Below are 14,041 nucleotides of genomic sequence, written 5' to 3' on the forward strand. Positions count from 1 at the left end.
TTGTTCAAGCCTTGAGAAAATTAGGCTCAGACTCTGTGGCAGGTACTTGCTGGATTGCTGAGCAAAACCCAACAGTCTGTAAGTTTTTGCATACCTATTTCACTAATATTGATAATGAACTTATTGGTGCTTTCAAAACCTTTGTGGTAGGTAACACCTATAATGGCCTTGGAAGCCTGAATTTGCTTTTTGATCACTTTGATTTTAAAAACACTCAGCCACACTGCAGTAGGTACTCTCAGTCCTTTTTGTGATGGAGAAATATGTGATATATTTTTGAAATGAAGAAAAGCACAAGCCAATTTTCCAGGACTGAGTGTGCCTGAGGTCTAATTACCATCCCAGAACTGTGCCATTAAAAGTATGAGCCAGGACTTAATCTTGCAATGCTGAAGTGAATGGGCACTTTAAGTGCTAAGGCAAGGTGGCCACTGGCCACTGCTGAAGTTGAAACTACTGCCAGTAGTTGAAAGATGAGGCAGAAAGGGCAGTCAATATTCAACACTGCTTGAATGACTCTGAAATTGGTTAATGAGCTGTCCTTATCAAGTTTTTTTTTTCTACTTCTTGACCAGTGCTGTCTGTCAGGCAATAACGGCACATTCTCTGTAAAGACCCTAGGGAATTTTTTTTAATGTTCTTATTTTTGTTTTAAACAAGGTGTGGATTTTTTTTCTTCTTTGTTATTTTTTAATATTAAATTTATTAAAGATTCGTGCAGTGGGCAATAGAAGTAGATGATTTGAAGTGCTGTCAAAGTATAATTCAGGCATATGAAGCAAGAGTCTTTCTTCTTTCAGTAATAGTCAGCTCAGTGATTAGTGGTAAAAGAGAAGATGGAAACATTTGAGTATCTTTATATGAATGGAGGGGCCTGAGAAAAAAATCTGGTAGAATTCTTTACCTTAAAGTCTTAGAATCACAGAAGTGTGACTAGAAAGGGACTTGTAGAGGGTTTTTTCCCAGTCCATTACTGAAAGAGTAGATGAAGTGATTCCCTGAAAATGACAGCATTATTTGACAGATAAAATCCTAGTGATTTTGTGAGGAAAGTTGTTCATCCTCATTTAAAAAAATGAAAGAAAAGTGCTTTAAAACAACAGGGATGAACTACATTGCAAAAAGCATCTTTTACTGCTGAAATACAGTTTAATTTCATTCTACATAGATACCATGTGATACAATCCCTAGACCGTAATCTTTAGACCATAAGAAAATGGAGGCACTGTACAGTTTCTGTGAAGGGAAAATCAATAGATATAGGTTTCGAAAGCATGAGAAGTTGACAAATACTGGCAAAATACATCTTCAAGTATGCTTTATTTGCAGGTGATTAAAAAGATTTTTAGGCAAAAAACTAGTCTATCTTATCCAATACATGATAGAGTGGTTTAGTGCCTAATGCCAGACAGACTGGAAAATGGGTAGATAGGACTGATGACGCAGTTGTTGATGAATTACATGTGATTAAATGGTCTACATTCATATAGTAAAAAGATCTGATACATACATATACTGAATTGTAAGCACTTAATGTTGTAAGCACTTTAACAATAATCGGGAGATTTTGTAAGAAAAACAAGGGGCTTAAGGGGATGGGGAAGCTACAGACATTTTAGTATTATCAGAAGCCATTGACAATTTTTAAAGACATTAATCTGTTCCTGCAAATCACTGCACTCTTGAGAATAGTATTTGCAATTTAAAACTTATCTAAAACATCACCAAAAGGAAACACTAATTCCTATTTTTTTAAATTATTTTGTATTAAGAATCTTGCAAAGAACTGAAATATGGCATGGCTAAAAAACATGAATTATCCAGCATTTCAGAGACTTTGCATTCATCACATTTAAATACTAGGTGTCTGATTTCAGGTCTCATGCAAAATCCAACTATAAAAACTCACCACAGAATATTTTCAAGGATAAAAAGCAAATGTTTTTTAAAGCTCTGACAGACATCCAGTTGTGAAGGTGAATTTCAAAACTAATGGTCCACATTTTCCAGTGGACATTCAAAAATATAGTTGTTGAACTTCCTGTAAATGCCCAGCTCTTATGTACACTTTGCATGAAGTATTTACCAAAGCTATAACATTGGATGGACAGTTAATGGAATATATCACTGCCTCGAGTAGTGCCAGAGGTAACATCATTATCTTTCCATAACTGCATAATGAGAACTAAATATTCACAAAACAAATTCCTATTATGAAATTATATTTTCTCATGTACAATATATATATATTCATTTATATTGAATATAAGTCCAGTAATGCTGTCACAGTAATGTGCTGTAGTAGTCTTTCATAGTGAGAAAACTGCCCTAATCATCTTAACATGCAAAGCTTGGAAGAACCAGAAATTCACAGTAAGTAATACAATTTGTATATGCATCTTCTGCCATCCTGAAGTTAACCAGAACACTCAAGACTGTTGCTTAATTTTTCCTATGTTTGACAAAAGCTACAGTTCTGTATACTGTACATTCATAGTGGGATCCCAGCCCCCCTGTACTATCTGCAAGAAAGATCAGGTTACCACCCTCCATCAGAGTAAACATTCTAGTAGGTAATAAAATAATCTTGTGAACAGTTGTTCTTAGCTTGAAGCTCAGCAGTTCAAGACTTGATAAAATTCTCCTTTTCATCTTTCTGCAGGGTTTCCTGCTAACGCATTTTGTAGTCATTAGATACTGACATTTCACATAGCTGTCCTTTAAAATCCAAGTCTACTGTGAAATCCAGGTCACGCTGTAAAAAGATTTAAATGTAACATGTAAGTAACACCATAAGTTTAGTGTATCAATTCAGTTATCATTGTTTGAGTTGAAAAGACCTGCAGATTCAAGATGCCTGCAGTGATTTCTAACTTCTTTTCGTTTTAAACGGTGCTAACACTGAAAAAGCAGGGTGTAGGATGTGTAATAGCATTCACCATACAATCTATGCTTAGGTCATATTTCTGTATTCTTCTTGAGGCTGATTTAATGTCCCGGTTACTACTAGGAAGTTTTTGAAGTGCTATTATCATACATATCGTATAAAAATTTCTGAAGGGTATTCCCCATTGAGATACTCCTTATCTAGCCTAAAGAGCTTTCACACTAGGGGTTATTCCAGAATAGATCTAGTAAACTTTCCATTGTAGAGAAGCCCTTAGTCATTCTTTATCTTATAATGACATGGTTTTAGGAAAGGAAGCTCTGACTCTACAAGCTTTTGAAAGCCTTCATCTTTCCTTTTGAACCAAGGTGGTCTCTCTGTTTTATGACAACTATCAAGAACACATTGATTTTAGCATGTAAATCTGCATTCAGGTGCCTAATGCTGTGCAAACAAATTTGAGATATTTTATTCATTTCTCTCAAAATTGATATGCTCAATGCAAAAGAAAATTTTCCAGTCCCCCAAGGACAATATAAAGGTAGGAAACAGACTATTTTCCTCTCTTTCACAGCAAGCGGTAGCTTCAGGTGTGAATGCGTTTGTTTTAATGCCAAATTTATTTTGTGTTTATTTCTTCTCCTGTATAATATTTCACTACTGTGAAAACCATATCCAAGCTGTGTTTGGTACAAAAATGGAAAAGTAACACAAAAAAGGAAGACAATTAAATGCTAAGATTTGCTGCAGTCAACAAATGCAATAGTTCAATAATTACAACTGCTACAGCTGCGTGTCTCATAGTCTCCTCACAAGTTAAAAGAAGTACTGAATAACTGACAGAGAGATTCAGCCCATAGCAGAGAAACTGAGGAAGTTTTCACCAGTCATTGTAGTGTGAAATCCATCATGCTTTAGTTTTAGTCTTGAATAAAACACTGCATTGTCTATGGAAAGCCACAATTTTTAAACAACCCTATCACTAGATTAGTGAGTTAAGTAGATTTGATCAGTGAGTTCACACAGACATCCAAATGAAATGTGTCACTTGATTTTGTACTGGAGAGTTTGTGGGCACTGAGTGGGAGATCACTCAATGGCCACAGATGTGGAACTGAAGTGCTTGCTCTTGATCATCCTATGTTGGCAGAAGGGATCTTACCACTGATTTAAGTGACACTATGAAGAGACCTTTGCCTACTTGCATCACAAAATATGAATAAAGCAGATGACAGAGGACACCTGATTTGGTTATGTATTTGAATCCTTTCTCCCCATGCTAGCTTGTTTGCAGGCTGACTTCTGTAATATTACCACTGCTTTATCATTGTGGTCATCAGCTTTGGTGAAGCTGTGAGTAGAGCTTTTACTAATAAACATGAATGCCTTTAGCATTCTCATTGTATTACTCATATGCATTTTCTTTACTGTTGATTATAGTTTGTGAGTTTGTGAGATTATAGAGCTGGAATTAGAATCAGCGATGCTGACTTACCACATTTTTTGCATTTGGTTTCATGGATATAGTCCCATAGATTTCTTCTCCTCGTCTCACAGTTAAATAGTCCTCTAAGTAGAAGACAGTTTGCTTCCAGTGAGTATAAGGAGCATCAGGTGCTAAAAATATATATACGGGTATTACTTATCAAGATTTCTTACATGTCTTGCAAATCCAATTAAGACTTGGAAACTGTTGGAAAAAACCTTTCTTCTCATAGAATGCTTTAACTAATGTAGTATACTAGTAAATATACTTTACAACAGCACAATTAATTCTATGGCTGTCAGTGGGTTGTCTTCTAATTTTTACTGGAATGTCAGATGTGAATCACACCCAGCAAGAAGGATTCCACAAAGGGGGTTACAGAGCAAGACAGGCACTTTTTGATGCTTTCCTTTCAACCCCCACATGTTCAAATTGGGGAAATCTTTACCACTAAGCGCTTTGAATGTCAGAAGTCTAAATTAGTTCAAAAAATAATTACACAAAATCATCAAAAACTATTATTTACAATGCCACAGATGAAACATTTCGCTCATGATCCCAGAACAGCAGATTTTATAGTTTCCAGGAGGATAGAGCTGGTGAAAGGGTACTTGCACCTTGATCTGGCTTTGGATTTTTAAAAGGCATATACTGTGGGCAATCTGCCAGAGATGGAATTAATTTCTAGTCTTGCTTAGCAGAATCACTTTGACACTCCTCTGCTATTTCAGGCTGTTAATTTACTTTTTTCTTTGAGCAGTGCCTAATGAAATTATATTGGTTACTTAGTGCTTCTAGCATTCTTGCAGTCAGGAGCATCTAGGAAGCTAAGAATAGTTAGACAAGTTAAAAGGCTTCCTGACCTGGCAAAAAAATCCTCTGATAAATTTATTTTTCTTCTATTTGTATCCCCAGTCACATGAGGCAATTGTATTGTATCATACTAATAATATATTAACGCTGTGTAATAAAATAATGATCTTATTTCATTTCAACATCAATATTTAAAAAAATATTTGGAGTTTGAAATTTTTTGTGACTGGGGAAACACTGTTGCATTTTCAAAAAACTGTCAGGACAGGAATTTTTAGCTGGTTTTTTTCCCCAAAAAATTCTTGTATCAGAAGACTGATATAAACAAACTTTTCCTCAGAAACTGTGCTGGCAAACTGGTATCTTCCAAAGGAAAAGTATTTTACCAGATAATTTCTCTCTATGTGTCCAGACAGTTTTAATGACTACTAATTGCAGTATTTAAATGGAGTGATCTTCTTGTAGGAGTTCAGATCCAGGCTCTGTTTACTATTTGGACATGCCTCTGTAAAATTTCTAAGTGAAAATGTGTTAGACCAAAACTAAATTGAATTTATATTTTAAATTGTAACTGTTACCTTGTACACACACATATACCCTTATGCAGAGCTATGTTCCTTAGAAAAGCCTGACATAACTGGAAACTTGTGCCCCATGAAGAGTGTGTGTGTGTGTGTGTGTGTGTGTGTGTAATATAGGCACAGGTCTTCAAGTCCACTCCAAATCACATACTTATTTTCTTCATAATTAAAAAAACTACATATCAATCAAGTGGTACTTCATCATGTCCTACAAACTGATGTATTTTACTGAATTCAGTAGAGCTTTGCCAACAGACACCAGCTGAGAATCTAAATCAGTCTTCCAGACAGTGGTGACCTTCAGCAACAGATGGCCAAATGACTTTTTTATGGAGTAACTGCTTCTGCACCTACCTTATCATCATGTACTAAACAGAGGCAGAGAAACACTTCCTTCAACCTCCTGTATGCAGCCAGGCTAATACAGGATGAGGTTTTTGCATTTCTTGCAACACTGTGGTTTATTCAATCAGTTAAATGATGCCTTAAAGGAATGGGGTTATTCCTTTAAATATCTGCTCACCAAGGTAAGTTAGAGTTTCACATTGTTAGAGATGATTTACATAAGCAGTGTGTGCTTGGAAAAAATGATGATTTTGTTCTAGACTCTGAGACAAGCAAGAGCTTTGTTGAGTTTTGGATTTAGGAAAAACTAGGATGCAGAGCTGCTATCTCTCACTGAGCCGATAATTCCCTGTCTAATTTGAAAACTTGACATGGGATTTAGATATAACTGGTGAGGGGCATAAACTCCTAGGTCATAATTCCCACTGAACCCTAAGCTTGGTAGCCATTGTGAAAACCAGCCTCTGTTTCTATAGAATCCTTGCAAGCAATTGCCCTTTCCCCATCCTGCTCACCTCCCCCAGAATGACAGTAATTTTTATCACTGAAATTCAAACCTGGTGGTACATTAAACCTTTCTGTACCATCTGAACAGCAGAACTGATAGACTGATAGCAACAAAAATGAAATTAAAAGAAATACAGATTACCTGTAGAAAATCCCATCTTCTTGTGGCACTTCGTAAATTCAATATTAAAATAGGTGACCAAGGCATGAATGTAATCATTACGTTGAATTTGGAGGCAGAATGCAGAAGTAAATGCCAATTCTTCAGTCTTCACTGTATAAATATCTACTTCCTGTTTTGAGGAGAAAGAAAAAGACATTTACATGCAGAAGTCTGTGACTCTCAGGTAAGTGTTGAGTTATGTACTTTACCATTTTATTTAATTATCAGACACAAAGACAACTCGCAGCCCTTTAATACTGTAAGAAATCAATGGTACACTTGAATATATCAAAAAAATAGCAAATGATCCAGTTATGTGACTAAGCTGACAGAGTGTGGCAAGAGAGGCCACTCACGGAAGACTGTGTCTTCTTGGGAATAGCAGGGAGGGGCTGTAGGAGTTGGAGGAAATCAAGGTAAAAACCTGCCTTGACAAATGCAGGCATGATGGATGTTGAAATGAAGATATAGGTCCCAGTTCAAAGACCTTTTGTTATTGAGGACTGTCAGCATTGAGGAAAGATGGCAGAGTTGGGTTTTTAATAAAAATAAACTTTTTGTTTGTGCATCTCTGAAAGGGAAAGTGATTTGACCGTGTCAAGCAGTTGAAACATTTGAGGTGTGAGAGGGTCCTGCTTTCTAATGGTAATGCTTTCTAGTCCTTTGTCAGATAACTGATTCCAAATGGACAGTCCACAGGGCCCTCACTCTTGAACAAGACAGAAGCAAATTATGTAACTTGTGCTATAACTTGATTGCAGTAGTTGGAAGCAATGATGTAGTCTTTAAGATTGCTTATTTCCATCAATATTTAAATCTCCCTGTTCAAGGCTTAAACTGTGTTTGCCAGATGGATCTGATTTTCCCAGCTTTTGGTATTGCTTTTATCTGGGTTGTTTCCAGAACTTGTAGTCATGATAAGGAGGATAATAAGTCTGCAATACTACTAATTGTGTTTTAATACTGTGGGAAATCAGTGCACTTTCTGATATCCTCATTGCTCATTCTGATACCCTCATTGCTCATGCATACAGAGAAAGAGAAGTTTTGTAGGCAGAAATCCAAATTTTCTCTACCAGCCTATGCCAGGAATCCTATCTCTGATCTCACCAGCATTTCTTCAGATCCACCCTGCAAAAATGGAGGACAGAGTCTAGACTGCCCATTGGAGGGTTTTTTTTAGTCCTGTCTGGTTAGCATTGCTCAAGAACAACTTAAACATAATGAAAATTATTGTACTACATTATGATGACACCCTGAGGCACTACTGTTTACAAGTGACCCATGCATATAATTGGTCATTTAAAACTGTGATAGCCTTAAAATATTTTTGGGTTTTTGCCCTTAAAAGAAGGAAAGAAAAAAGCATAGTGGGAATAAGAACTTCTGACGTCTCCTGGCAGAGTTCCACAGCAGACTGCAAGCTTTGACAAGCTAGACTGGACTGGTGGGTGATAGCTGCAGATTTCTGTAATTTTTGGTGTCTTTTTAGGGGTATCACTGTGGGGAAATTGTGACTTAAGTCTAATGCTGAGGCACATAATAGGGAACTAGCTCCCTCTCTCTGAGCTGTGTTGGCTCTGCAGGGTAAAGTGGAATCAAAAGAATGAGGAAATATTTTTATTAGAGAAGTTTGTAGAAATTTATCAAAAATATTGAACAGATGGGCTGCCTAAAATGTTGGTTGCTTTCACAGTCTTTTTTATTAAGGACAGAAACATGCCTTTTTTACTATGCAAGGTATGAGACAAATATGTGGGGTTTTTTATTAGTTAATATAATTTTGAGAACGGATGAGTCCAGTTTTGGTGATCTCTTTGAATTGTAGTCTGGCTACCTATATATTCTTATATTCAATGGCACTGCTTATTGCAGCTAACTGCACAGGGGACAAATACTATCATTGCATAAAATAAATGGAAAAGTCATGATTTACCAGATTTCATTCAGGTTTCAACAACAACAACAACAACAACAACAAAATGGGCATAGCTACGCAGGAATGTGATCAAAATACAGCTCTTTATTATCACACTACAAAAATAAAATGTTTTAAACTAAGCAGCAGTAAAAGTGTCAGAATTATCAGCTGAGTAAGGGGGTTCAGACCATGGTTGGCACTGCATGAAAGACCATGAGACATCCCATGGTACGTGTCCCTGTTGCACAGAGACAGAGAGAGGTCCAGTTTTCACATTCACTTCATAAAGAATGGTTCTTAGACTGTCCTGTGGCACAAATCGCTTTAAGACTGAGCAAACGATGTATCATTTAGAATCAACAGTGAGGTTGAGATGCTGTGTTGCCAGCTACTATTTCTTGTTTGAATGGTATCACCCTGGATGAAGGCAGCTCTCTTCTAATGGGAGAAGCAGCTTTCAATCAGGTTTGCTCATGGAAAAAATGCTGACTTGCTGCCTGTCCCATTTCCTCATGTGAATCAGAATTAAGGTTGCTTCTAGAGTGCCACAGCACCTCTTTTCTGATCCCCTTCCCAGACAGGCTCTGATAAACAAGAATGTTGCATAACTTTTTTTGTGCAAGGAAGGCAGTTTGTGACTTAAGTAGCATTAAACTGTGTAATCTTAAAGTGGTGTCTGCAGGAGCTGTTATCTGTACTTGGAAAGAACACGAACAGATTTTTTTTTTTTTAGTTCTGTGTCTAGATAGGGAAGGATATTCAGGAAAGCTTAACAGTATTTTTTATTACAAACTGGATGTGGCATGTCCTTTGTTCTTGTTTGGTTATGTCAGTTTTTGCCACTTTCATTGCAGGTTTTTCTACAGGTGTGTGAACAATGGATTTATTGTTATTTTAGTCTCTGCTGCTGACACCAAATCAGAATTAACAGGCAGAAAAAGTTTTCAGTCAACCCAAACACATTTGTATTTTTCCAAAGTACAAGGGGATCAGACAAGGAAACACAACTGTTTTACTGAGTTTGAAACAAACTTTTCCTTTTTTTGGCAATATTACTGAAAGCAGTAGTCCCTCAGTAGGACACCTGCACACTTATCCTGAGTTCAGTTATTGACTGATGGTTTCAAGATGCTTTGATCCCACTACCCTCCCTGGCTTGGAAATTAAACAGAGGACTCCCATTCTTGTGCCCCTGAGATATATTTGAGAGATCATTCAAAAGGAAATGGCTTCTACAACACAGAACATGTTGTATTCTCTGCATACCACCCCCAGTACACCTGTGACCTAGTGGCTAGAGTTCCTTAAAGGATTCAAGACTTGTGTTACATCCAGTTTCTGAGGAGTACAAAACAGGAAATTTTACTCAAGTCTCCAGCATTTTAGCTAAGTGTCATGGTTACACAGCATGCAGGGGCTGATGTCTTATTTTGCTGATTTTGTAGAACAATTCAGAGCATCTAAATTGGGAATCAAAATAACTGCAGAAGCACAGGGCTCTGACTGGTCTCTGAGGAATGCATCTAGTGACTAGTCCATCCACTGACTAACGCAGAGAGAACCCAGACTCATCTTGTAGGCATCCTAAGTTAGCTGGCTTTGGGTTGAATACACCCTAAAAATCCCTCTGTGAATCTAATATGAACAAACTGTGCCATCTTGAAGTGCTGTAATAAAACATTTGAATAACTAAACATTATGGCTTTGTTTATTCTCAAATGTTTTCTTAGGCTAATATAATTTTCTGAATTCACAAATATTTTCAGGATTAAAGAAATATACTTTATATTTACACCATGTGCAAAAGTAAATGAAATTAAAAAAACACCCAACAATGCAGACTCTGTTTTTCCGGCTTCCATATTGCTAGCTTGAACATAGGCCTCCCTCCTTCATGCCTTTCATTAACAATTTTCTGGTTTTTTAGTGATCAGTTTGTGAGAGTGACAGATTCTGGAATGGAAAGTGGTTTCTGACTGCGCAGTTATTACCTGCTTTGCTCTCGCAGTGCCACTACATGGTATAGCACCATTCACTGTATGGACAAAAGATGTCAAAACTAAATATAAAACCTGAATAGGAACACTTTGAAAATTTTTGTCTGTCTTCTTAAAACCAATTACTCTCAAAGACCTTCTAAATAAAGCGCTGGATGTGCACTTCATTTAAGGGTGTGCAGCTTTTTATTCCAGAGAAGCCAACCCCTTTTTACCTCTTTATCTCTCACTCTCTAGACATATTCTACACACTCTAAATAGCTGTTTCTTTTGTGTGTATTGCAATTTGAAATTGCTCTGGCTCAGGCTGTTTTCAGGCACAACCATCCTGTGTTCCCCTCAGTGCAGATGGACTGTGCATGCATACGTTGTCACACAGAGTTTCTACTTCTGTTCCTTTCTGCTGCTTTCAGTAAAGGTTCTGCAGACTAGAGGTATGTCTTTCCTTAATACATGTGGGAATGCTTAATGCTGTGTTTGTAGGCAAAAAGTGAAAGTGAAAAATTAAAACTGACTCTTTGGGATAAATGAGCATACTCTTGGATTCATGGACCTGATCCTTCCACTGCTGTTGATGCAGACAGCCTTATTTATGAGAGTAGTCCCACATGAGGAGGATTACTTCACGTGGAAGGAATTTTAGAGCTTTAAAATATTCCTGCAGGCAGTTCCTCCATTCTTAACATGATCTTGTGAAAACGGATTAGTGACCATTCTGTCTTATATGTAGGACAGGGTACAAGCTAACCTCTGAGTGGAGATGTTGGGGCTGGAAGAACACAGTAGCATTCTGGATAAGGCTAAGAACTAGGAAGTTACACAAATAAATTAGGTTTCAATTCTGATCATGTTCTGGAGTAAGTTAGTTGTATCATCAGACAGAAAAGAAACTGATGCTTCCATCTTTTTTACTGCAAACAAAATTTATTTACACCTTTTCCTCAGTAACATTCCATCAGTAATTTCCAACCTCTATTTACAAGAAGGTAGGGTAATTAAAATCCATATCTAAATACACCATGTCTCTCTTTATCCAGTATTTGCATACGTAAAATTTGTAAGAGTCTTGAGTTACAGCTTGCAGTAGCCAGATGAGAGGAGTCACAAGGTACATTGGGTATTCCATAAGAAATCAAGGTATCAATGCTCATGCTTAGCTCATGTGACAGTATTAAGTGTGTGCAGCATACCAGTACTGACTAATTTAAAACTGCTTGTCTTTCCTTCTCAGCATGATAGCATTCTATGATGATGGCTTCTGCAGCTAGATAAAAGCATATAAAGGTAGCAGTAAAACACAAGCAGCAGGTCTCCAAAGAATCCTACAGTTAGCTGTAAACATTCATAATTAAGTATATTTGGAATTACCAAACCTTTATTAGACAGGCATTGGTCACCACTTGCTTTGGATCTACTATGTCCACCAACGGCTCCTTCATGGCAACGTCCCTAATACAGGTCATGTCAAAGCCGTACACATTCTCCCACCCTGTCAATGCAAAGAGATATGTCAAGATTAGCAGTAATAATAGAAAGTATATTTTGTTTCTCAAAGCATCTTTCATTTGAAAGAATTTCTACCATCCCCTAATTTTCAGATTTCCTCTTTAGCTCTTTGCTCTCTGTCCCAGTTTTCTATGCCATCACTGCTATTTTACAGATAATACAGTTGTGGCAAAATAACCCCTCAATGTACATCTTTGAAGAAGTGGTTTTTGTTCTTTGGTGTCTCCAAAGCCATGTTATATGAGATTTGTTCATGATTATTGTGGCTTTTTGAGAGTGTTGCCCAAAATCGTATAATATGTCAGGCCGAGTCTTTGGAATAGCTGTTAGGGTTATTCTATCCTTTCCTATCCATTCTGGTTAATACTTTTTTTTTCATAGATTGCTATTCAATCAGCACTTTGCATGCTCTTTTGATTATTTAAGTAGTCGTAGTTTCAGCAAGTGAATTACTGACAGGAGTAGAATTACAGATGTGTTTCAATATTTGGGACACCGAAGTTTTAATCTACATGTACATCATGACAAAAAGCAAAATGCAGGAGAGACAAGGTGGTGATGCAGACAGATAGTGAAATGGAAATAACTGAAAATACAGGGTACATAAAGCAAGGGGGAAAGAGAAATTAGAGGTGAAATTAGAAAAGAAAGTATCTTAAAGGAAAACAACATTTTAGAAGAGAAAAAGAGAACCTGAAACATATTTTTTAATTATGAACCCCCCCCTCTCCCCAAGTTGAGAACAGAAAAGAAAAAGGCTCAAGGTCTAGAAAGGAAGGGGTTCAAATGTGAGGTGAAAAAAGCACATAAAGGATTTTAGGCCAAAATGGCTTTGATTGCTTTACAGAATGGATGCTTCATACATCGATTTGAATCTGTACATTTTGTAAGGAATTTAGCTGTCAAGGTCATCATGTAACCAAGGAGAAAAATCTAGGCTGAGCTTGAGGAGGAGATATAATTCACCCTAGCACCTTCAGAGACTTGTCACCACCACGCTGCACTGGGCTCACTTTTGACCTAAAACAGCAAATGTGACCAATTGACAGTTCTGTGTATTAGTACTGAATTTGATTACAGAAACACCAAACTTTCTTCTGAGAGGAGGTGAGAGGCAAGGAGTTAGGCTTTTTTATTAAAGATTGACCGAACCCACTAAATTAACTCAAACTTTTGTATGTATCTTTGATTAATATAACTGCTTAGGAATTTTGTGGGGTTTTTTGTCCCCTAATGGAAAATGCCTTTAAGTGAAATTGTCCAGCTCTGAAAAATAAATAACAGCAAAAAAATTCAAAAGGAAAACTGAAATAATGTAAAACTTACTAATTTCATCACAACTATTATGATCTTACGATCAAATAAATCCAAACTTGTGTGACCTTGGGACAACAAGCTGAACATGAACCAGGAGTATGATCTTTTAGTGATGAAAATGAACCACATGCTAAGACATGAGGAGTGTCTAACAAAATGGGGTTTGCTTAGCCTGGGACAGCAAAAACTAATGGTGGTATCTACTTGCTATCTGCTGCCACATAAACAAAGAAAAAGTAAGATTCATTTCTGGTGATGAGGGAATGAAGGCAAATCTCAGGAAGGAGAAGTCGGTCTGGATATTTAGAAACAGGTTTACTCCTAAGGGTGCTTCACTCAGAGAAGCTATGGAATCCCCATCTCCTCACAGCAGGGCAGGACCCTATGAGTGACTTGCTTTAATTGTGAAATCTGGCCTGCTTGAAGCAGGACCCTGGACTAGGTCACCTGTGGAGGTCACTAACAGCACCAGTTATTCAATGATACTTCAAGGAAATCCTCCCAACATTTTAAAAGCA

General features: G+C 37.1%; 1 protein-coding gene across 3 annotated transcripts in view; it reads right to left on the reverse strand.

Moving 5' to 3' along the window:
• Positions 1 to 1,130: 1,130 nt before the first annotated feature.
• The window catches only part of PRMT8 (protein arginine methyltransferase 8), a 57,582-nt gene continuing 44,671 nt past the window's right edge, over positions 1,131 to 14,041 (reverse strand). For all 3 annotated transcript variants that reach the window (XM_027634114.1, XM_027634104.1, XM_027634123.1), the window contains exons 8-11: positions 12,074 to 12,189; positions 6,762 to 6,912; positions 4,383 to 4,504; positions 1,131 to 2,755 (exon numbers count right to left, since the gene is read on the reverse strand). In XM_027634114.1, coding sequence (XP_027489915.1) covers positions 2,672 to 2,755; positions 4,383 to 4,504; positions 6,762 to 6,912; positions 12,074 to 12,189 — 473 coding nt within the window. In that variant the 3' untranslated portion in view covers positions 1,131 to 2,671. The remainder of the gene's footprint in view (positions 2,756 to 4,382; positions 4,505 to 6,761; positions 6,913 to 12,073; positions 12,190 to 14,041) is intronic.

Source organism: Corapipo altera, unplaced genomic scaffold (assembly GCF_003945725.1).
Source record: "Corapipo altera isolate COAL_440 unplaced genomic scaffold, ASM394572v1 0, whole genome shotgun sequence".
Lineage (NCBI taxonomy): Eukaryota > Metazoa > Chordata > Aves > Passeriformes > Pipridae > Corapipo > Corapipo altera.